Source organism: Chiloscyllium plagiosum, unplaced genomic scaffold (assembly GCF_037043375.1).
Source record: "Chiloscyllium plagiosum isolate Xiang-an unplaced genomic scaffold, Cpla_swu_hap1 HiC_scaffold_5, whole genome shotgun sequence".
Classification (NCBI taxonomy): domain Eukaryota; kingdom Metazoa; phylum Chordata; class Chondrichthyes; order Orectolobiformes; family Hemiscylliidae; genus Chiloscyllium; species Chiloscyllium plagiosum.
The window spans coordinates 117922023-117946670 of record NW_028270143.1 but is presented as its reverse complement, the minus strand read 5'-3'; the positions used below and the strand labels follow the sequence as shown (position 1 = coordinate 117946670).

The 24648-nt window shown below is 41.6% G+C and overlaps 1 protein-coding gene across 4 annotated transcripts in view; it reads right to left on the bottom strand.

Moving 5' to 3' along the window:
* Positions 1 to 24648, bottom strand: part of obscnb (obscurin, cytoskeletal calmodulin and titin-interacting RhoGEF b) — a 799195-nt gene that overhangs the window by 212543 nt on the left and 562004 nt on the right. For all 4 annotated transcript variants that reach the window (XR_015757277.1, XM_087987576.1, XM_087987577.1 and 1 more), the window contains 9 exons: positions 24348 to 24475; positions 19221 to 19418; positions 16767 to 16811; positions 14279 to 14377; positions 13744 to 13962; positions 10129 to 10195; positions 6264 to 6298; positions 5798 to 5947; positions 3079 to 3218 (listed from right to left, as the gene is read on the bottom strand). Coding sequence is in view for 3 of the 4 variants with exons in the window: in XM_087987576.1 (XP_087843702.1) it covers positions 3079 to 3218; positions 5798 to 5947; positions 6264 to 6298; positions 10129 to 10195; positions 13744 to 13962; positions 14279 to 14377; positions 16767 to 16811; positions 19221 to 19418; positions 24348 to 24475 (1081 nt within the window). In the remaining variant the exon portion in view is untranslated. The remainder of the gene's footprint in view (positions 1 to 3078; positions 3219 to 5797; positions 5948 to 6263; positions 6299 to 10128; positions 10196 to 13743; positions 13963 to 14278; positions 14378 to 16766; positions 16812 to 19220; positions 19419 to 24347; positions 24476 to 24648) is intronic.

The following is a 24648-nucleotide window of genomic DNA, read 5'->3' as shown; positions in this document are numbered from 1 at the left end:
AATGATGGAAGATGTCATCATAGTGCTATCTTGCTCAGCAATAACCTACTCCTGACACCCACTGTGCATTTTGCCATGGCCACTCAGCTCCTGATCTCATTACAGCCTTGGTTCAAATAAAGTAAATATTGCCTGCCAGTTATAAGAGTCATGAAAGCTGTAAGAGTCACAAAAGCAGAATATTGCTGTTTTATTCATTTGTGTGATGTGGGCATCAATGACATGCCAGCATTTATTGCCTGTCCCTAGTTGCCCTCGTGAAGATGTCGCTTTATTAAACCGCTGCAGTACACCTCTGAGGGTTAATCCACAATGCCACTAGGGAAGGAATTCCAGAATTTTGACCTAGCGACAGGGAAGGAATGGCGATATATTTCCAAGTCAGGATGGTGAGTGGCTTGGAGGGGAACTTGGAAGTGGTGGTCTTCCCATGTATTGGCTGCCCTTGTCCTTCTAGATGGAAGTGATCATAGGTTTGGAAGGTGATGTCTGAGGATCTTTGATGAATTTCTGCAATGCATCTTGTAGATAGTACACACTGCTGCTATTGAGCTTTGCTGGTGAAGGGAGTGCACATTTGCGGATGTTGTGCCAATCAAGTAGGTTGCTTTGTCCTGGATGGTGTCAAACTTATTGAGTGTTGTTGGAGCTGCTTCCATCCAGGCAAGTGAAGAGTATTTCTTGTGCCTGGTAAATGATCGGCAGGCTTTTTGGAAGTCAGGAGGTGAGCCGCTCACCACAGTATTCCTAGCCTCTGACCTGCTCTGGCAGCCGCTGTGATGACGCGGCTACTCCAGTTGAGTTTCTGGTCTATGGTAACCACCAGGATGTTGATACTGGGGGATTCAGTGAATGTCAAATGCAGTGATTAAATTGTCTCTTATTGGTGACGGTCATAGTCTGGCATTTGTGTGATGTGAATTTTATATGGCACTTGTCAGCGTAAGCTTGGGTATTGTCCAGATCTTGCCCCAATTGAACATGGACAACATCAGTCTTTGAGGAGTCATGAATGGTGCTGAACATGGTGTCTTTTGACTTTACGATGGAGGGAAGGTCATTTACGAAGCAGCTGAAGATGTTTGGGGCTAGGATGCTACCCTGAGGAACTCCTAGAGGTATGTCCTAGTGGTAAGATACCTGAACCTCCAACAATTACAACCATCTGCCTATGGGCCAAGTATGATTCCAACCAGTAGATAGTTTGGCCCCGATACTAACTCATTGGTTAGAGTTTTGCTCGGGCTCCTTGATGCCACACTCGATCAAATGCAGTCTTGATGTCAAGGGCTGTCACTCTCACCTCACCTCGAGAATTTAGCTCCATCGTCCGTGTTTAAACCAAGGCTGTAATGAGGTCAGGAGCTGAGTGGCCCTGGAGGAATGCAAAGTGGGTACCAGGGAGCAGGTTATTGCTGAGGAAGTGCTGCTTGATAGCACTGTGATGACAACTTCTGAAGATCATTTTACTGAAGATTGAGATTTGACTGTTGGGTTGGTAACTGGCTGGGTTGAATTTGTCCTGCTTGTTAATGGGGCTATTTTCCACATTGTCAGGTAGATGCCAGTGTTGTAGCTGTACTGGAAGAGCTTGGCTATGGAAGCAACAGGTTCTGGAGCGCAAGTCTTTAGTACTATTGCTTGAATGTTGTCAGGGCCCACAGCTTTTCAAGTATTCATTGCCCCCAACCATTTTTTGATATCATGTGGAGTAAAATAAATTGGCTGAAGACTGGTATCTGTAATGCTGGGGCAACTAGAGGAGGCTGAGATGGATCATCCCTCAGAACATCTGGCTGAAGATTGCTGCGAATGCTTCAGCCTTGTCTTTTGCACTGTTATGTTGGGAAGGATTTTAGGCTTGGAGCCACAATTGTGCTAGTGGAATGGTATTAAGTTTGGGACTGGGATGGGAATAAATGTCTGTCAGCAATTGGGGTGGAAAGATAGACAGTTCGAATGAAGTTGAGAATATGGGAGGGGAGGTATTGTGGTGATCTGCAGCAAGTTAGCCTGACAAAGGGAGCCCAAGGTATTCTTGCAAAGCCCAAACAGCACATATGGTCCACATGAAAGGTTGAAAAATAAGTTCTAAAAACATATCTGCAGGTCATCCTGTGGTTTAATCTGACAGAATAAGCTAACACTGCAACCAACGACAACCATTATAGCCTGCCCTCTCGATGGGATCTGCAGATGGATTCCTACCTTCCTTCCTGCTGATTTCCTCCTCACCTGATCAAAATAACATGTTTAATGGGGATGTATCAAGAAGGAAACTAGGCGTGACTGACTATTTTAACTGTACACTCTTCTTACCTGTTTAGGCAATGAGAAGACAGTTAAATGTGGGACCATTAAATCTATAAACTTTTAGAAAACTCCATAGTTCTGGTTGTTTGATTAATGAGTACATGTTTGAATTATTCTACAACCAGCTACCTGCTGGTTTTTACAGAATGTCTAGGATGATCATCAATTAATGGTGATCATTGTTCCTGTGAAATGTTTGATTGTTCTATTGCTTGAATTAATTATAAAGTGAAATTAGTTTGCAAATTCACATTGTATATTTGAGAAACATATAAGTGTGGTGCTGGAAAAAGCATAGCAGGTCAGGCAACAGGAGAGTCGATGTTTCAGGCATAAGTCCTTCATCAGGAATGTGGAGGGGAAAGGGGGCTGAGAGATAAATAGGAAAGGGGGTGGGTCTGGGGGGAAGGTAAGTGGGATGGCAATAGGTGGATGCAAGTAGGAGGTGATTGTGATAGGTTGGTGGGGAGAGCGGAGTGGATGGCTGGGAAAGGAGGAGGACAGGTCAGTCAAGTCAAGAGGCAGTGTTGAGTTAGAGAGTTAGATCCAGGATGAGTTGGTGGGTGGAGTCAGGATTTGAAGTCAGGATGAATATTTAATGCCAAGAGTGATTTGTGTTCAGAATAAAACCTTCCAGATCATGTTAAGTATTAAGATAGTAGATATTAAGGTCTTTCCAAAGCAGGTGTGTTAAGATAGGTTAAACAGCTCCATTCATTTCAAATTTCCTTTAAGACTACAAACTAAGTGAAGTGTACACTCTACCTCGCCTCTTGTTTCTGCATCTTCAGATTCAGAGGAAGATTCGTTGACAATAGAAGAAGGCCTGGATCTACCATGACGTGGAGATGGAGATGGAGTCTTTGCTTCCTCATCACTTTCTGCTCCAGGAACACGAAGAGAAGCTGAAATACAATACAAGCATTTCGAAGTTTATAAAATCTTGAGGGGCATGGACAGGGCGAATACTTAAGGTCTTTTCCCCAGGGGAGGGGAGTCCAAAACTAGAGGGTATAGGTTTAAGGTGAGAGAGGAAAGATTTAAAAGGAATCTAAGGAGCAACATTTTCACGCAGAGGGTGGTGAACTGCCTGAGGATGTGGTGGAGGCTGATACAATTACAACATTTAAAATTTTCCTGCTCCTTGGATGCTACCTGACCTGCTGTGCTTTTCCAGCACCACTCTAATCTAAACTCTGATTTCCAGCATCTGCAGTCATCACTTTTGCCTACAACATTTAAAAGGCATCTGGATGGGTATATGAATAAGAAGGAAGGGTTTTCAGGGATATGGGCCAAATGGTGGCAAATGGGACTAGATTAAAGTAGAATATCTGGTCGGCATGGACGAGGTGGACCGAAAAGTCTATTTCCATGCTGTATAATTCTATGACTTTATAACTTCACCTTACCATTATTTCTCAACTCACCTGGTCTGCATGCACCAAACAAAGCCATTGCCCTATGGCTAACCAATTCAACACCCCCTCACACTCCCCCCAAGGACATGAAAATCCTGGCCAACTCCACCACCAAATCAGAGCCACCCACCAACTGGAGGAAGAACATGTCATCTTCTGCCTCAGGACCCTATAACCACATGGCATCAACATCGACTTCAATAGTTTCCAAATCTATCCACCCACCAACTCATCCTGGATCCAACTCTCTAACTCAACACTACCTCTTGACTTGACTGACCTGTCCTCCTCCTTTCCCAGCCATCCACTCCGCTCTCCCCACCAACCTATCACAATCACCTCCTACTTGCATCCACCTATTGCCATCCCATTTACCTTCCCCCCAGACCCACCCCCTTTCCTATTTATCTCTCAGCCCCCTTTCCCCTCCACATTCCTGATGAAGGGCTTATGCCTGAAACATCGACTCTCCTGTTGCCTGACCCGCTATGCTTTTTCCAGCACCACACTTTTAGATTTTGACTCTCCAGCATCTGCAGTTCTCACTTTCTCCTTAAGGTAGCAGGACAGGTAGATAAAGTAGTTAAGAAGATATATACTATATTTGCCTTTATGAGCTGTGGTACAGAGTTTAAGAGCAGGGAGGCTATGTTGGAACTGTATAACATGTCAAGCTAGAGAACTGTATGCAGTTCTGGAATCATCATTATAGAGGGAGATGCTATTGCATCAGAGAAGGTGCAGAGGAGATTTATCAGGATGGTGCTTGGACTGCAGAGTTTTGGTTATGAAGAGATATTGGAAGACTGGGGTTGTTTCCCTTCGAGCAGAGAAGACTGAGGGGGACATGATCGTAATGAAGAAAATTATGAGGGACAGAGACAGAATACATTGAAAAAAACCCTTCCTCTTGGTGGAGGAATCAATGACCCAGGGGCATAGATTTAAGGTAAGGGGCAGGAGGGTCAGAGGACACGGTTCTTTACCTAGAAGGTGGTGGGAATCTGAAATCACTGCTTGTAATGATGGTTGAGGCAGAAGCCCTGATAACATTTAAGTAGTATTCAGATGTGCACTTGTGATGCCTAGACATACAAAGCTATTGGTCAAGTGCTGGAAAATGTGATTAGAATAGTTGTTTTTGACAGACTCAATGGGCTAAAGGATCTTTTCTCTGTACTGTAGACCCCTATGACTATATGACACATTAGACTTTCCCGATGACAGCTTCTGGTGTCATGTTAACCACTCTTTCTGTCGTCTAGTCCATGTGCAAAGAGCTGGTGAAATTAAAGCTGAGGAGTGGTTTGTACTCTGAAATTAATAAGAATGTAATTCTATAAAAGCATAATCTAAGGATTTTGCAAATCTGAAATGAAAACAGAAAATGTTAGATAGATTCAGCATGTAGGCAGCATCTTTCGAGAAAGAAAAATTATGTTAATGTTTCAAATTTATTCTGATGAAGGTCAGATACCTGAAATGTTAAAAATGTTTGAGGGTTAGGGGGTTTAATTCACTAATTCAAGTGGTATGGTAATGTGCATGGGATCACACAAGTGGAACAGAATTCAGTTTGAATGCTTGTTTAGATTAGATTAGATTACTTACAGTGTGGAAACAGGCCCTTCGGCCCAACAAGTCCACACCGACCCGCCGAAGCGCAACCCACCCATACCCCTACATCCACCCCTTACCTAACACTACTGGCAATTTAGCATGGCCAATTCACCTGACCTGCACATCTTTGGACTGTGGGAGGAAACCGGAGCACCCGGAGGAAACCCACGCAGACACGGGGAGAATGTGCAAACTCCACACAGTCAGTCGCCTGAGGCGGGAATTGAACCTGGGTCTCTGGCGCTGTGAGGCAGCAGTGCTAACCACTGTGCCACCGTGCCGCCCACAAAAGGGGATTTGATGTCTCTGTCAAATCCCCTTTTAGCCTTCTTCTTTCCAATGAGAACAGACCCAAGTCTGTTACTATTAATGGATAATAGCCAAGGTTATGTTCAAAATTAGTTTTCTCAAATTGTAATTAAACTTTAATGCCAAAGGCTCACCTTGGGTGATCTTTGCAGAGACCATTTGTGTGATCTGAGATGTTAATTTCTGCAGGAATTCTTCTGTTCCAACATCTGCCAATGAAAAATGTGGTAAGGTTGTTGTTGCAGAAGCTTCTCTGCTGACTTCTGTGATGACTTCTCTTTGATCTGTAATAAAATAAAAACAGATATTCTTGGAATGTGGGAAGCATTTGTGTTACAAAATCTAAAAATATAACTGTACAAATTTCATTTAGAGAACAGGATGAAGTATAAAAATGTTATATTTTTAAAATGGTCACAAAATAAATATCCATGCATATCAAAAGCTAAGTGGGCAGTGAGTGAAGAGAATATCAATAGGTTTAGCATGTTCTTTTGCTTGACTGGGTGCACATATACTTTTAAACTAAAATACCGTAAGAGCAAGTGTCAATATTTCATTAAGCTTAAATAGTTCCATTAACTTGTACAAGGTACTCACCTTTCTCTGGTCCTTTATGATCAATTTCTTGTGGTCTGCAACAAAGGGGCACAACAACATTATCACAGATAAAGTGAAGAACGGAGAAATAAAATGAAAATAATTAATAACTTTATTTTTGAACATTTCTTCAGCCAGGTTCTTTAGAATTTTTAAAAGCAATTTAGCAACTTTTTATTAACATAATCATTTTTTTTACCTCAAGCCAGGGAGCATCACTGGCAAGACAACCAATTGCTATCCCACAACAGAGTAAAGGTTGCTGGGATACTTTTGAAGCTGTTGCAATCCATGTGGTGAAGGCACTGATACAAATCCCTTTCTGTAGTCCTTTACTCCAATTTAGTAGTTTGCTTGGCCATTTTGGGGAGCAATTATGTTATTGTCGAACTAAAGTGAAATATAACCCATACCATGTTGAGGTGACAAGTTTCTTTTTCTAAAGTGCATTAATGAACATGTTTTTAAAAAAATAACAAACTACTGACATTATAGATAACTTTTGCTTCCTGACTTTTAAATTAATTCAGGTATTGTTCACACCACACAGGTATCAGGCCACAAGAAACAATCTAAGCATTGCCCCTTCATATTCAATAGTGTTACAATCACTGAATGACCCATTATCAACATCCTGAGGTTACCAATGACCAGAAAGTCAATTGGACTTGTGTATAATTACAGTGGCTACAACAGTAGGTCAGAAGCTAGGAATACTGCAGTGGGTAACTTACCTCCTGACTCCCCAAAGCCTGTCCACCTACAAGACACAAGTCAGGAGTGTGACGGAATACACCCCATTTGCCTTGATGGATGCAGCTCCAATAACACTCAAGAAGCTGGACACCATCCAGCACAAAGCAGTTTACTTGATTAGTACCACATCCACAGACATCCATTTCCTCCACCACTGACGCTCAGTCGCAGTAATATGAACAATCTACAAGAAACACTGCAGGAATTCAGCCAAGATTCTTAGTCAGCACCTTCCAAACTCATGACAACTTCTTTCTAGAAAGACAAGAGAAGCAAATACATGGGAACATCACCACCTACAACATTAGCACAGCCACTCACTACCATCACCTCGAAAGAAATTCTAGATTTGGAAGAGGAAAATGCAGACATCTATGTCCCTTTTCATCATTCAGTAAGTACATTTTTTTGGGTTGCTTATTTACCATTCTGTTTCTTCAAATCGTAAGTAAAAGCTCAAAAGGGGAGCAACATATTCAAATGAAAAGATTTGATTTAATAAGCTTCCAGGCACAAGTAGCATTTCTGCTTCTTCCTTTCTCATCTCTTCTCACTCATTACTTCTCCTGAAGTCTCTATTAGTAACTCACCCTTCAATATCTAGTCCAAACTGCCATATTTTATATTCATGTCTTCAGCATAAATAGCAATGTCTATTTAACTATGCAGTTTCAGAGGCTAGCTAGATATTACCATTACCTAATATGTAGTGTTTTCAGTAGAGTTCACTTTTAACAGTCAACAATTAAAACATTCACTGACTTTCCCTGTAAGGATGCCAAAATGTACTGTCGTTAGCTAATCAAGATCACCATAAAAATAGGAATTTGAGCTGAAAGTTACCTGATTTGTATACCACAATGTACAATTGCAGCGAAACCTGGACAATATCCAGGCTTGTGCTGACAAGTGGCAAGTCACGCCACCCAGATGCCAGCAACAGCTATCTCCAACTACAGAGAATTTAACCATGGCACCTTGGCATGCAATAGCATTTCTGTCACTAAATTCTCTACTGAGTGTTATCATTGACCAAAACCTGAACTGGACCAGACAAATAAATACTGTGACTTCAAGAGTAAGTCAAAGGCTAGGAATACTACAGCAAATAACTCATTTCCTCACTCCCTAAAGCCTGTCTACCATTCTATAAGGCACAAGTCAGGAGAGTGACATAATTCTCTCCTTTTGCTTGGATGAATGCAGCTCCAACAACACTTGTGAAGCTTGCCACCATCCAGAACAAGGTAAAAACAATGACTACAGATGTTGGAAACAAGATTCTGGATCAGTGGTGCTGGAAGAGCACAGCAATTCAGGCAGCATCCGAGGACAGGCAAAATCGACGTTTCGGGCAAAAGCCCTTCATCAGGAATAAAGGCAGAGAGCCTGAAGCGTGGAGAGATAAGCTAGAGGAGGGTGGGGGTGGGGATAGAGTAGCATAGAGTACAATAGGTCAGTGGGGAAGGAGATGAAGGTGATAGGTCAGGGAGGAGAGGGTGGAGTGGATAGGTGGAAAAGGAGCTAGGCAGGTCGGACAAGTCCGGACACGTCAGGGGATCGTGTTGCTGGAGGTTAGAAACTAGGATGAGGTGGGGGAAGGGGAAATGAGGAAGCTGTTGAAGTCCACATTGATGCCCTGGGGTTGGAGTGTTCCGAGGCGGAAGATGAGGCGTTCTTCTTCCATGCGTCTGGTGGTGAGGGAGCGGCGGTGGAGGAGTCCCAGCACCTCCATGTCCTCGGCAGAGTGGGAGGGGGAGTTGAAATGTTGAGCCACGGGGCGATTTGGTTGATTGGTGCGGGTGTCTCGGAGATGTTCCCTAAAGCGCTCTGCTAGGAGGCGCCCAGTCTCCCCAATGTAGAGGAGACCGCATCGGGAGCAACGGATACAATAAATGATATTAGTGGATGTACAGGTAAACTTTGATGGATGTGGAAGGCTCCTTTAGGGCCTTGGATGGAGGTGAGGGAGGAGGTGTGGGCACAGGTTTTACAGTTCCTGCGGTGGCAGGGGAAAGTGCCAGGATGGGAGGGTGGGTCGTAGGGGGGCATGGACCTGACCAGGTAGTCACGGAGGGAACGGTCTTTGCGGAAGGCGGAGAGGGGTGGGGAGGGAAATATATCCGTGGTGGTGGGGTCTGTTTGGAGGTGGCGGAAATGTCGGCGGATGATTTGGTTTATGCGAAGGTTGGTAGGGTGGAAGGTGAGCACCAAGGGCGTTCTGTCCTTGTTGCGGTTGGAGGGGTTGGGTCTGAGGGCGGAGGTGCGGGATGTGGACGAGATGCGTTGGAGGGCATCTTTAACCACGTGGGAAGGGAAATTGCGGTCTCTAAAGAAGGAGGCCATCTGGTGTGTTCTATGGTGGAACTGGTCCTCCTGGGAGCAGATACGGCGGATGCGGTGGCGGAGGTGCGGGATGTGGACGAGATGCGTTGGAGGGCTCTTCCAGCACCACCATCCAGAACAAAACAGATCCACAAACATTTAGCTGGGTCAAAATCCTGGATTTGCCTCCCTAACAGCATCGTGGATCTACATACAGCAAATGGACTGCAACATTTCAAGAAGGCAGCTCAACAGTACATTCTCAAGGGCAACTAGGGACAATTAATTCTGGCTATGTCCCATGAGAGTATAAAAATTAAATTCACTCCCTCTACCATAGTAGCAGAAGTGTGCACAAGATATATTATGAAACTCACCGAAGTTCCTTAGATACTACCTTCCAAACCCAAAACTACTAGAAGCCCAAGGACAGCAGATACATGGTAACACCACCTCCTGTAAGTTCCCCTCCAAGCCACTCTCTATCCTGACTTAGTATTATATTAACATTCCTTCGGTGTTGCTGGATAAAAATCCTGAAACATCCTAACAGCATTTTTGGTGTACCTACACCAAATGGACTGCACCAGTTCACAAAGACAGCACACCATCATCTTCACAAAGACAATTAGGATGGACAATAAATGATGGCCCAGTGAGTGAAGTCCAAATCCCATAAATGAATAAAAGTATTACATTAATTAATCAGGTGAGCTACCATTAAAATTTAATCAAATAAAGTAGTCCCCCATATTTTCAGAAATGTCTGATTAGATGCAGTTACCCATGCAAAAATGTTTGCATAATAGCTTCTTTCATAGTTGTGGTTTCTTCAAGTGGAGCTTCGATTTCTTACAAGAAAACAAAAAGGAACACATATATTGTTAATTGGAAATGCATACAGTTCACTGAAGTTTGTTTCTTTAATTTAGAAATAGATACAATTAAAAAAAAACTTATTTTCACTGCACACAGTATGACATTTCTATGCTTGTAAGATGGCTGTAAAGTATATTATCAACATTTTCTTATCACATATCAACTTGTGTAAACGGACCAAAAAGCAGTTTGATTCTATAGGTCATATACACAATCAGCACCACACTGGCTAGAATAATCTGAAAAGACATGTATAAGTGAAAAGTGTCTTGATATACAGACAGATATAAATATCACATCTAGAGTTTGGTTTTCCAAATATTGGTATATGGATGTATTATTTTTCTGAAGGGTTTAAAAAATAAGTAGGTTAAACAGAACTCTTCCAACATAAGATAATCTAAAATGTGTCACAGAGCTGTAACCTGCTGGATTGTTAATGGAAAATTGATTTTTACTGTGGTGGTTTATGACTTGTGGGGTAAACGTTGAAGGCCATCAGCTAATTTTTGGTTCAGGGTAATCAAGGATTGGTTTCAGCTTAGGAAACCGATAAACTGAACGTTTAAAGGCAGTTTCAAGGAGACCTGACTAGAAGCAAGTACAGTTTAGAAATTAGGTCTAAGATTCATGAGCATTCATGTAAGAAAATGTTACAGTTCACAGGAAAGAACTAGGGAGGAATCAGGTAAGTTAAACTTGAAGACTGTATAAAGTCTTTGTAATAAACAGCATTAGGAGACAGGATGAGACATTGTTGTGCAGTATTTAAGATATTTCAAAGCATGTTGTAAATCTACCTAAAAATTGTCTTTTGTGCAATAAATATCTGTTTTGCTGTTACAAGACCTGCATCCCTGTATGAGAAAGCTTCAGTGAATGAACTCCATGTCAACTAAAATTTTTTAAAACTCTGTCAGGCCAGATTTCATTCTGAGATCTGACTTGTCCAAGAGAACCATCAGTTTAGGTCATAACATGAGGAGGGCGCTGCTCTTGCCAGAATTTGAATTCATTGAATATAATGGAGATCTGCATCTCTTAAATAAATGGATGCGGTGAAGTTCTGAACATAAGACAGGAATATTCTGGTGAAGTTTATTGACTAAATTTGCAACTTTCAAACCATCTTTAAAATCGAAGAATTACTCTGGGGGTAGAAGACACAGCAACGCATTATTTTAAATCTTTTGTTAAGTCTAATCTGAAAGAGTTAGCATTTAGAAGGGAGAAATAAATAAAGGCAGGATCTTGTAAAAAAGAGATGTTGAAAAGTAATATCCAACGTTGAGAATTAGAAGACAAGAAACCTTAAACTGAAATGTCGCAGTTAGAATTATCTAAGGGGTTAATAAAAGAGAAATCTGTCCAGTCACACAGAGTTGAAATGGATTGGAGACTAAATGGAGATGTTGTAGTTTGAGTAGTGTAACAAATCCCTTAGAAAGGAAGTAGTCTATCTCGAGAAATGAGCTCTATGTAAGAACATACAGTTCAAAACATGTAGACCATCATCCAGACTTCATTTTGGTATCTGCCTTATCCACTGGTAGTGTCAACTGTGACCATAATGTAGGCAGGTTATCCATATTGGACCAATAAAGGATAGATCAGGGTATTTTCTAGTTGGTATGAAGTTAAATACAGTGAATGTCCAAAGAAACTTGGGGGGGGGGGGGGCGTGGTTCAGGTGCATAGATCATCATTAAAAAAGCATGAACAGCAGCAGAAAATAATCAAAAAGGCTAATGGAATATTGGCCTTTATATGTAGAGGACTGGAGCACAAGGATGCAGAGGTTATGCCGCAGTTTTGCAAAACTGATTAAACCCCTCTTGGAGCTGAAAATGTGTTGCTGGAAAAGCGCAGCAGGTCAGGCAGCATCCAAGGAGCAGAATAATCGATGTTTCGGGCATGAGCCCTTCTTCAGGAATGAGGAAAGTGTGCCAAGCAGGCTAAGATAAAAGGTAGGGAGGAGGGAATTGAGGGAGGGGCATTGGAAATGCGATAGGTGGAAGGAGGTTAAGGTGAGCGTGATAGGCCGGAGTGGGGGTGGGGCAGAGAGGTCAGGAAGAAGATTGCAGGTTAGGAAGATGGTGCTGAGTTCAAGGGTTGGGACTGAGACAAGGTGGGGGGAGGGATAAATGAGGAAACTGGAGAAATCTGAGTTCATCCCTTGTGGCTGGAGGGTTCCTAGGCAGAAGATGAGGCGCTCTTCCTTCAGCCGTCGTGTTGCTATGGTCTGGCGATGGAGGAGTCCAAGGACCTGCATGTCCTTGGTGGAGTGGGAGGGGGAGTTGAGGTGTTGAGCCATGGGGTGGTTGGGTTGGTTGGTCCGGGTGTCTCAGAGGTGTTCTCTGAATCGTTCCGCAAGTAAGCGGCCTGAAAACACTTCTACTCCCCCTCCCACTCCACCAAGGTTCTTGGACTCCTCCATCGCCAGGCCATAGCAACACGACGGCTGGAGGAAGAGCGCCTCATCTTCCACGTAGGAACCCTCCAACATCAAGGAATGAACTCAGATTTCTCCAGTTTCCTCATTTCCCCTCCCCCCACCTTGTCTCAGTCCCAACCCTTGAACTCAGCACCACCTTCCTAACCTGCAATCGTCTTCCTGACCTCTCTGCCCACACTCCCATTCTAGCCTATCACCCTCACCTTAACCTCCTTTCACCTATCGCATTTCCAACGCCTCCCCCCAGGTCCCTCCTCCCTACCTTTTATCTTAGCCTGCTTGGCACACTTTCCTCATTCCTGAAGAAGGGCTCATACCCGAAACGTCGATTCTCCTGCTCCTTGGATGCTGCCTGACCTGCTGCGCTTTTCCAGCAACATATTTTCAGCTCTGACCTCCAGCATCTGCAGTTCTCACTTTCTCCTAAACCCCTCTTGGAGTACTGTTAACAGATCTGGACATCACAACTTAAGATGGAAGTATTGGCTTTAGAGGCAATACAACATAGATTTTCAAGAATGATACCTGAACATCAGGGGTTAATTTGAGGAGAGATTATACAAGTTAGGTCTTCTCTAGAATTTAGAAGGATAAGGGATGACCTGATCAAGGTCTTGTATATATTAACAGGAAAAGATAGGGTTGATAAAGATAAACGATTTGCACTGGTTCAGGCTTCTAGATCAAGCGAGCATAGTCTGAGAATTAGAGCCAGATCATTTAGGAGGGATGTTAGGAACCACTTGTACACACAAAGGGTAGTAGATATTTGAAACCCTCTTCCACATATGGCAGTGGATATAGGATCAGTTGTTAATTTTAGATCTGAGGGAGATAAAATGCTGTTAAATAAATGCATTAACAATTAAAAGCCAGAGATAAGTTATAATCTCACTGAATGGCCTTATCTTGTTCCTATAATACTTGCAATTTAAATTTTCTTATCACATCTCTGAAGCAAATTGGAATCAGAATGCAATAAAAATATATTTGAAAAATATACTATAAACTCCTGACTGAGTTGCACATTCCTATAATAAATCTATCACAGTAAATTTTGCTCACCATCAACAACATCCAAGTGGGCAGAGCAGATAGACTGGCCAGCCTTGTTTGTAGCAATACAGGTATAGACTCCAGTGTACTCCTTCCCAACATCCAGCAGGATCAGACTGTGCTGCATATTTGAGCTGGCCAATTTATAACCTGGTGTATCTTTTTTAATCCAGATAACATCTTCCACTGACTCCTCTTTAAGCCATGTTATATCAGGTATTGGAGATCCTGTTAAAGATAATGTGAATACTAAATTACATCTGAAGTTTTTCTGCGCGAGAGCGAATCTTTACAAAATTGCTCTTATGCTATCAAGGCATTAGGAGGTGGATGAAAAAGATCTTTGGTGATTGGAGAACCTCCTTCCCACTTGTAAGCTTAGGCAACTTTCTACGACAACACATCAGGCTGCAAGTTTCTGGGTGTGAATCACTGACAACATACATTACAGAGACACTCTTGCCATTTTAAAGTTTTCAAAACTATTCAAAATTTTCAAGCTGAGGAAGAGATTTTACAATTAGTGTTGAGACATCTATCTTACCTTTGACTCGGACAGTTAAGGTAATGCTGGCTCCTTTCTTTACATTCTTACTTGTAAATTTTTCCAGAAATCTTGGTGGAACCAACTTCTCTGGTTTGTCTACAAGCAAAGAAGAGCAATCAGTGAAGCCAATAGAGTAGTAGCTTCTAAGTGCCAAATGCTATCATTGCAGTTTCCTGTGGAATGTTAAAGTAAAATACAAAGCTCACTAGGCCATTTATTTTGCAGATTACAGTTATCTCTTTTACCATAAATTCAATTCAATACATCCCACTTAATCTCTGGAGAGAAGATTTTCCTTGCCCTTCAAAAATGAATTAAAATAGACTCCAAAATATCCTTCTAATCTTTGAGCCTAATCATGGGCTAATATGAAAGTTACTGGAGTGTGTAGTTCCTGCATTTTTATTCCTGACTGGCACTCTTACTTTGTGCATAATTCCAGTTAGAGGGAAGTCACTTTTCACTTACCTATATCTTTTTTTCTCTTCTATTTGCTTAGTCCTGCTTCCAATTAGATACTCATAAAGCTTTCTTTAGAATTATACCCTGACCTGTCCTAGGCTCAAGAATCACATCTTCAGAAGCCTGATGGCCTGCTCGATGGTGGCTATTGTGACTAGATGGTTTCAATTGTAGCATCTCTGTTGCTCTGTCTTGGTGACAAGTACTTTGCATCGGTATTCACCCAGAAGGATATGGAGGATAATGAGATTTGTGTGGAGCATGCTAATATACTAGGACATTTTGAGATCAAGAAAGAAATGGTGTTGGATCTCTTAAAGAGCATTAAGGTGGATAAGTCCCCAGGCATGAATGGTATCTACCCCAGGTTACTGAGAGAGGCAAGAGAAGAGATTGCTGGGACCTTGATCAAGATCTTTGTATCCTCTCTATCCACTGGAGAGGTCCAGTGGATTGGTGAGTAGCTAATGCTTTCCCTTCTTTCAAGAAGTGAAATAGAGATAATCCAGGATACAACAGACCGATGAGTCTCGCATCAGTGGTTGGGAAGCCACTGGAGGTAATTCTTAGGGATAGGATTTACGCACATTTGGAAAAGCATAGAATGTTAATTACGGACAGTTAGCAAGGCTTTGTGAAAGGTAGGTCATGTTTTATTGGTTGAATGTTTTGAGGAGGTGACAAAGGTGGCTGATGAGGGTAGAGCAGTGGATGTTTACATGTATTTAGTAAAGCTTTCGGCATGGTAGATTAAAATACATGAGATCCACGGGGACTTGGCTGCAGGGATTCAGAATTGGCTTGCCTGTAGAAGACAGATGGTAGTGGTGGAAGGGTGTTTTCAGGCTGGAGGTCCGTGACTAGTGGTGTTCTGCAGGGATCTGTACTGGGATCTCCGCTATTTGTGATCTATATAAATGACTTAGATGAAAATGTAAGATTGCAGATGACATGAAGACTGATGGAGTGGGATAGTGTAGAAGGTTGTCAAAGGATACAGCACGAGAAAGGTCGGTTGCAGATATGGGCAGAGAAATGGCAGATGGAATTTAATCTGGGTAAGTGTGAGGTGCTGCACTTTGGGACGTCAAATGCTAAGGAAAAGTATACAGTTAATGGCAGCACTCTGAATAGCATTGACATACAGAAGGACCCTGAGGTTCAAGTCTATAGTTCCCCGAAAGCGGCCACTCAAGTAGATAGGGTGGTAAAGAAGGCGCATGGCATGCTTGCCTTTATAGGTCGGGGAATTGAGAACATGAGTTAGGATGCCACGTTGCAGCTTTATAAAACTTTGGTTATGCATTCAATTCTGGTCCCAACATTATGGGAAGGATGTGAAGACTTTGGAGAGGGTGCAGAAGAGGTTTATGAGGATGCTGCCTGGATTAGAGAGTATGAGCTATAATGAGAGGCCAGAAAAACTCAGATTCCTTTCTCTTGTGCTGCGAGACAACTTGATAGGTCTATAAAGTTATGAGATGCATAGGTGGGACTGACAGTCAGAATCTTTTTCTCAGAGATGAAATACTAGGAGGCATGCATTTCAGGTGACAGGGAGAAGGTCAAAGGAAATGTGAGCGGCAGGTCTTTTACACAGAGTGGTAGGAGTCTGGAACACGCTGTCAGGGGTGGTGGTTGAGGCAGATATGATAAGGGCATTTAAGATCTCTTAGATAAGCATATGAATATGCAAGGAACGGACCAAGGGAAGGAAGAAGGAATTAGTTTCATTTGGCATTACATTTGGTACAGCATCGTGAGCTTAAGGGCCAGTTCCTGTGCTGTACTGTTTTATGTTCTATGACAACACTTTAGAGGATATCGCTTGTCCTCTAGAACACTTTAGAAGATATCGCTTGTCCTCTAGAATTCATCCACATTGTTTGGATGGTAGCATGAAAAGTTGTAAGCACTTGGGTTACCAGAGAATGAAGGCATCATGATAGCTACCAGGAAAACAAGTGCACAAATGCAGATTATTGTTACTGTTGTAATGTTTTGTGTGTTAGTTTAGCTTTACCTGATTTTTCTTCAGGTATATGCTTCCCAATCTCTTCTCCTGGGCCTGAAACATAATTCAAGTTTGCACAGTTAAAAGATTTTCTTCTGGTTAACAGTGCTCACAATGATCCAACCATTTAGCCTTTTATTGTTACTGAGCAGGTTCAAGGCATTTCAACAGCGAGGACCCAATAATAACACAATCTGCTCAGTGGGAATGGAATGGGTCGGTAGGGCATCAAAATGACAACCAAGCATTTCCTCCAATTAAAGCTGACATGAAATTTAAATCAAAGAAGTGTGAGGTAATATATTTACGTGGGAAGACAGACAGAACGCCATGCAAAATATGGATAAAATTCTAAAAGGAAGAGAGGCATCTTTGTAGGAGGGAGAGGATAAGTGATCCAATAGTTGAAGGTGATGTGCAGGTTAAGTGGTTAGTTTGGCAAATGGGTTCCTGGGCTTTATAATTAGTAGCATACATTGAAATAACGAGGAAATTATGGCATTTGAAACATTTAACATAGCATTTGATGATTATTTAAATAGAAACAATATGCAAGGGTATGGAACAGACAGGACAATGGCATTGAGGCATAACACTCTTTAGACAGTCATGCAGATATGATGGGCTGAATGACTTCTTTCTGTACAGCAACACTTTGTCTGATTCTGTGAAACTAATAAATGCTGTCTCAGCCTCAACTGGAGCACAGTAATTTTACATAAAGACAGTGACTCTGTCTACTGGGTTTAGAGTCGAAGGTAAGCCTGCCTCCATTTGCCAGGGAGCCCTGAGCTGCTTTTACAGATGTTGTGATGTGAATTTGCTCAAGGTTAGACTTATATTCTCATCTGGAACTCCCATCTCTGATAGTTGCAAGTCAATTGAATACAGCAGTTCTTGAGTCAATCTCAGTAGTGCAATGATTCTCGCTGGAGCCAGATTAGAAGGTGGGGTCAGGACCAGATAGGTAAGCTCCTGAGAGAGGACGGACTGGGATGGGGGTAATGAGAGTTGAATCAGGAGGGCACAGAATATATAAAGGTTGCTGGTTCCCCTCCCAGAACCCAACAAGGCTTCCCCTGACATGTGCTGTGAGTGCCCTCTGTCACACGTAAAATACCAGCTACAAGAGAAAGCACTTAAGCAGGAAAAAGCAAAGGCTTAATCGCTACCCATTGTTGCTCCTACTCCTGGTAAAGTCTCAGCAGATGCATGTACGTGACAGCCTTGCATCTCTGCTACACTACCTGATTTTAGGTCCCTTAAGCTCTGACTGGTGAACATACGAACAAGGGAAAAAAATAGTAGGCCACTTGGCTTTTGGGCCTGCCTATTGCCTTTCAATAAAATCGTGGTTGATCTGTTTTAAATTTCAACTCTACACCAGCCCTGTATACTCCCATGGTCATCACACTTATGTTGGGACATTGGTGTAACACTGTGGACAATAGTGCATATAATTTCACCCATTATGTCACGGAATCCCTACAGTATGGAAGCCATTCAGCCCATCGAATCCAAATCAACCCAGCCAGATCCACCCCCTACCATATCCCTGTAATCCTGCATATCCGATGGCCAATCCACCTAACCTGCACACCTTTGGATTGTGAGAGGAAATCAGAACACCTGGAGGAAACCCACGCAGATACAGGAAGAAAATACAAACTCCACACAGATGGCTCCCCAAGGCTGGAATCGAACCCACGTTGCTGGCACTGTGAGGCAGCAATGCTAACCACTGAGCCATCATGCTAACTACGTCATTGGATATCAGACTTTAGGAAGAACATGATCATTAGAAAGGATGCTAAAAGACTTAAGAAAATAGCTCCGGGGTGAAAGACTTCGGGTAGATTTGGAAATCTAGGGCTTTTGCCCTTTGAAGAAAGAACGTTTGACAAAGATATTCAAATTCAAAGATAGGGAGAAATTGTTCCCATTTAAGAACACAAATTTAAGGTGATGGGCAAAAAAAAACTAAGGCGATAAGGAGGAACATCTTTTTAAACAGAGTGGTTAGGATGTACAATGCATTGTCTGTCAGTGTGGAGGAGGCAGGATCAGTCATGACTTTCAAAAAGGAATTGAATAATTTTCTGAAGAGAAGATATTTCTCAGACTTTGGGTAAAGGGTGGGTGAATGGGTCTAGCTGATTTACAGTTGCAGAGAACTGGTGTGGACACAAACAGCCAAATGATCTCCCTCTGTGACTTAACTATTTTACATCACTGTATGTGTAACTATTTAGACTACTGGGTTTTTGGCAGCTTTAGAATTACCTGCTGCAACAGGCATGGCACTAATTGTTTAAAAATTGAGATCCATTCAGAATCCAGCACAATTTTATTTGCTAATTTAGGGCAATCTAGAGTTGGTGGAACCAAGTGGGAACACCTACAAAATTGTACTCCCGCGATTTTTCAGTGAAGAAAAACTGGAGTCAAGAAAGTTCGACTTACTTTGAACATATAAAACGGCAGATGTATAGGCAGAGCCTGATGAATTGCTGATATAAGCTGCATATTCACCACCGTCTTCTTTGGAAACATTGAGAATTTCTAGAGAATGATCTCCTTTGTTATCAGTCATCAGAATTTCATCTGTGGCACGCAGAGGTTTACCATTTTTAAACCAATAAACACGAGGCTTTGGGTAACCTAAAGAATAAAGAAGTAGAAAACAATTTATGAAAATGATTAACAATGAAAAAGAATGTCAAAGATCTAATCAGGTCATTTAATTATACCAGTTTTTTAGTCTATTTTTGCACCCAAGCAAGTTACTGTTGTGTGTAAGTTGCCACAAGATGCCTTTAATTAAACTTCAGAAATTTCACAGACAAATATTGAAACCATTATTTAAACTTTATGGCATGTAGCAACCAAATAAGACCCCTCAAGTAAGCAAATTAAGCCTCACAATTCAATTTAGCCATTACTCAATTAATGGTAGAATTTAGTTACGATTCCAATCAACAGTGCCTATCTCTGGATATGTCTAGGGTTCGATCCTTGTGCAGTGTTGTTCTTCAAAGTTCTGCTTCTGCAGAATTGGGGAGTTGAATTCTCATACAATTTTCTGTCTTTTAAGTTTGAGGTGTGACAATCTTGATGATCATTTAGATTTTTTCATTGGAAACAGTGCTTACACTTCTGGAGTTCTTTCCTTCTTAAGAGAACTCCTTTTGTTCCTTCTAACATTTGGTGTTAGCTGTCTATGTGAAAACAATGTTTCCTGCAATTAATCCCTTTACATCAGGACATTTCTTCTGCACAGTCTTAACTGCCCATTTGTCGCAAGGCAGCTGGTTATCAAGCAGTTACCTCCTCTCATCCAGGAAACAGGTTGTTTGACTCCTTTTTCCCAGGGTTGGCTAGCTAGCATGTTGCTTTTAATTCCTTTATAATTCCTTTCTTCTTGTCCCAATTAGAATAATAGAGATGTACAGCACAGAAACAGACCCTTTGGTCCAACTTGTCCATGCCAACCAGATTTCCCAACCCAATCTAGTCCCACCTGCCAGCACCTGGCCCATATCCCCCCAAATCCTTCCTATTCATCCAGATACCTTTTAAATGTTGCAATTGTACTAGCCTCCACCACTTGCTCTGGCAGCTCATTCTATACATCTACCATCCTCTGCGTGAAAACATTGCCACTTAGGTCTCTTTTATATCTTTCCCCTCTCACCCTAAAACTAAGCCCTCTATTTCTGGACTCCCCAACCCCAGGGAAAAGACTTTGTCTATTTATCCTGTCCTTGTCCCTCATGATTTTATAAATCTCTATAATGTCACCCCCTCAGCCTCTGACAGTCCAGGGAAAACAGCCCCTGCCTATTCAACCTCTCCCTATAGCTTAAATCCTCCAACCCTGGCAACATCCTTGTAAATCTTTACTGAACCCTTTCAAGTTTCACAACATTTTTCCGATAGGAAGGAGACCAGAATTGCACGCAATATTCCAAACGTGGCCTAAACAATGTCCTGTACAGCCGCAACATGACCTCCCAACTCCTGTACTCAATACTCTGACCAATAAAGGAAAGTATACTAAACGCCTTCTTCACTATCCTATCTACCTGCAACTCCACTATCAAAGAGCTATAAACCTGCACTCCAAGGTTTCTTTGTTCAGCAACACTCCCTAGGACCTTACCATTAAGTGTATAAGTCCTGCTAAGATTTGCTTTTCCAAAATGCAGCACCTCACATTTATTTTCTGATGGGAAAAAGTTTATTCCAGAAAGAATTAGTGCTGAATCTTTCTATCCATGAACAATCCATAAACCTATTAAAGTTTAAGTTTACATTGTCACACTACTTTATCTCGTCCCTTCTATAAATCTACCTGGGAATGCATTATTGAACTTCTTGCATATACAGGAATCTGTCTGTGTACGTTTATGAATGGGAAGTGTCAGCTTAGTTCAAATGGTGGACTATCGCCACTGAGATGTAAGGTGTTGTTGATTTGTGCCTTAATCCAGCATGAAATTCAGGCTGTGACTCCAGTAGTGGCGTGGGTGAGGGGGGAGCTGTACTTTTGGACATTTGGAGCTTCAAATGAGAATTAATGTGAGACCAATACAGAATGTGAACTCTGAATTTATTTAAAAAGACTGGAATTAATAAGCTTATTTAACAATGACCATGCAACCACTGTTGATGGTTGTGAAAACCCATCTGATTCACTAATGCCTTTTTGGGAAAGAACTCTGTCACATTTACCTGGTCTGGCCACTATAATAACCAAATTACAAAAATAATTTGTGGACGGCACGGTGGCACAGTGATTAGCACTGCTGCCTCACAGCACCAGAGACCAGGGTTCAATTCCTGCCTCAGGCGACTAACTGTGGAGTTTGCACATTCTCCCCATGTGTCTGCGTGGGTTTGCTCCGGTTTGCTCCCACAGTCCAAAAATGTGCAGATTAGGTGAATTGGCCATGTTAAATTGCCCGTAGTGTTAGGTGTAGGGGTAAACATAGGGGAATGGGTCTGGGTGGGTGTGCTTCGGTGAGTCGGTGTGAACTTGTTGGGCCAAAGGGCTTGTTTCCAAACTGTAATTAATCTAATCCACATAAAACTACAGTCTTTCAAAACAAGCTTTGCTCTGGGATCTGACTTGTCCAGTATTACCAGAAGCTGGGATCATAACAATATACCTCCATGGAAGCCACTATTAAAATGTGGTGATAAATGTCCACAGATTCAGGGTGCAGTCAAGAATAAACTGTCTAGTTTGGAGATCCAGGACACTGAAAATAATTAAATATTGGTTTCGCAAAGCAAGTTAACAAGATTAAAGGTCCTCCAGATATTATAATAGATCAACCATCTATTTCAGTAGGAAAGACATCATTAGTGAAGGAAGTCCAAAAGATAAATGGGTTTCCAGTTCTAAGGGAATGAAACCCTCACACTGTCAGGAATACAATTAAAGTAAACAGTCTTCAACACAGAGGCTATTAAGTTTCCAAGTCTGAAGTGAATGGAAAATAGTAGTACCTCCAGACTATTGAATTTGTGAAGTAGGAACCCTGGGGGAGATGGGGTTGTGGCAAATGTGATTATTGCACAAACGTATAATATTACTAGAAATGAAACTAAGGAGATATTATTACTAAGGAATAAGAGTGTGAAGGAATTAATGTGGAGGAATGCATTAAACATGCACAAAGTGATGATGTCACATGAACCTGAGCAGGGTAACTGCATCTGAAGGAATCAGACCTAACCTGGAGTTGTCCTTTGTATTTTCAGTAACAATTTCTGTCATACCTATATAACTTCTACCTAGTTACCATCAGCAATGAACTACATCTTGTTTAAAACAATAGCCTCTTCTTGTGTGACCATCAGGTGGTTTTCCTCTACTTCACTACAAAAAGCCAACCCATCTATATCCTTACAAAGAAAAATAATGGTGGTAGCAAATCTACAAGGTAGATGTAACTCCATGACAAGCTGTATTGAGGAATCATCGTACAACAGTGACTAAGTGCTTTAATGAGTATAATGGAATGCTATCATGTTAAAGGTAGGTTCCTGCTGTTTTTGCTGAACTGCTAACCAACTGCTAAATTAATTTTCTACTTTTACCCCAGCTAATATTTTTCCTCTTGGATAATTAGGTTCCCCAAGACTTCTGCACCTGCTAGCAGCATTCACTTGTGCTTTTACTTCTGCACTGTATTTGCAATCTGCGCACAAAGGAAGTATGCTGCCAGCAGTCTGATTTCCTACCTCAGAACTTTTCTTGCACTTTGGGATATTTGCACACTGTGTTTGTTGTCTCCTTTCTTATTTGGCACTTTGTACTTTGGCACCAACTCCAAAAGTACCATACATCAATAAACTACATAGGCAGCCTGGTTCAGACAAACTTGTACATACATACTCCTCTGCTAGAATCAATAACAAGAATGTGTTTTGTGTTGTCAAGATAAGAGTTTCAGAGTTGCTTTGCATCTTTTTTAAATGCTTAAAGCATGACATATTTCAAATATTTCCTCAGACTCAACTTCAGAACAATTTTAAAGCTCTATATTCTGTTTATGAGAAGATTTTCTTCTTGAGTTCTCTACCCAAAGGCAGGACTGATCCAAAGTGTTACAACTTTCACCACTATTAGTTAGGGCAAGGAGGCAGTCCCAAATCCACTCCAGCTGGAATGAAGATCAAACCCAATAGTGTTTGCATCAATCTGATCTACATCCACCATCCACCACCAAACCACCAGCATCGCTCCCAAACTCCTCCTAGGGCAATATAGACTTTTCTAAGTGTATCGCAGCCTATAACCGTGAATAGAGATGGTAGAAACTCCAATTTCTTTCCATCACGTAGCTGACCAGGACGCCAATCTGTTTAACCATCTGCCACTGGCATCTGTTAGATGGACTTACAAGCTTAATTTGCTTGGACGTGTTGTGACATTACTTTCCTAGGCCATCAAGTTCCAGGCTGAACTTTAACCCAGAGCTTCTGGTTCTAGGGCAAGGGCAATGTGTCACAATATCTATAATTCGTCAGTTATCAACAATGCCCTGTAATATTGCAGATCTACTAAAGTATGGAAGGTGACAAGGGAGGGGGTGTAATATTACTATTGCCCCAAATGTTTATATGTACAGCTCATGACAAGATTGATTCTTCTTTTAAAAAAGCATCTGCTTAAATAAAATTTCACACTCAATTTGATTTCAAATGGCATTGAAAAAAGCAGCCGGTGCTCTCACACAAAATAAACCAAATTCTTATTTAAAGGCTTCATCTGGGATCCAACATTATTTCTTGGATCCTGATGCAATTTCCATGTACGATGAAAAAGACAGCTGATGGAGAAACCGCTAAGGAGAACAGAAAATCAATGAGGGCAGAAATGGAAAAGTAACCGGAAAGAAAATACCATGGCCATAATTTAAATCAGTTTAAATTTGTGAGAGAAACCTGAGGTTTATTGTGTTATTACTTTTTCCACTAATTGCATGCTGAGAGAATAGTTACTGAAATCTGCAATGTAACTTCATTATAGGTTGAAAACTTCGCAACTTCCACTGCTAAATTGACAACTAGTCATACCTTTAACTTTAATTTGTAGTTTTACTATTGGAGCTCCAATAGTAACAAAGGCATCATGAAGCTCCTCTATGATCTGAGGCAGTTGTTCTTCTTCAGCCTGTGATTCTAGACCTTCCAAATTCTGCTCCCTATTGTTAAAAAAAGTGTTTATGAATTATTAAAAACTATCACTCAAGAATCTTAAACTGAAATCTATGTGAAGACATTACTATGGAATGAAAGAATTAATGTGGTTCCACTTAGTGAAAAACATCCCCTGCTATATCAACAAACCAGCTTCACAAAATCTTACACTGCTAGT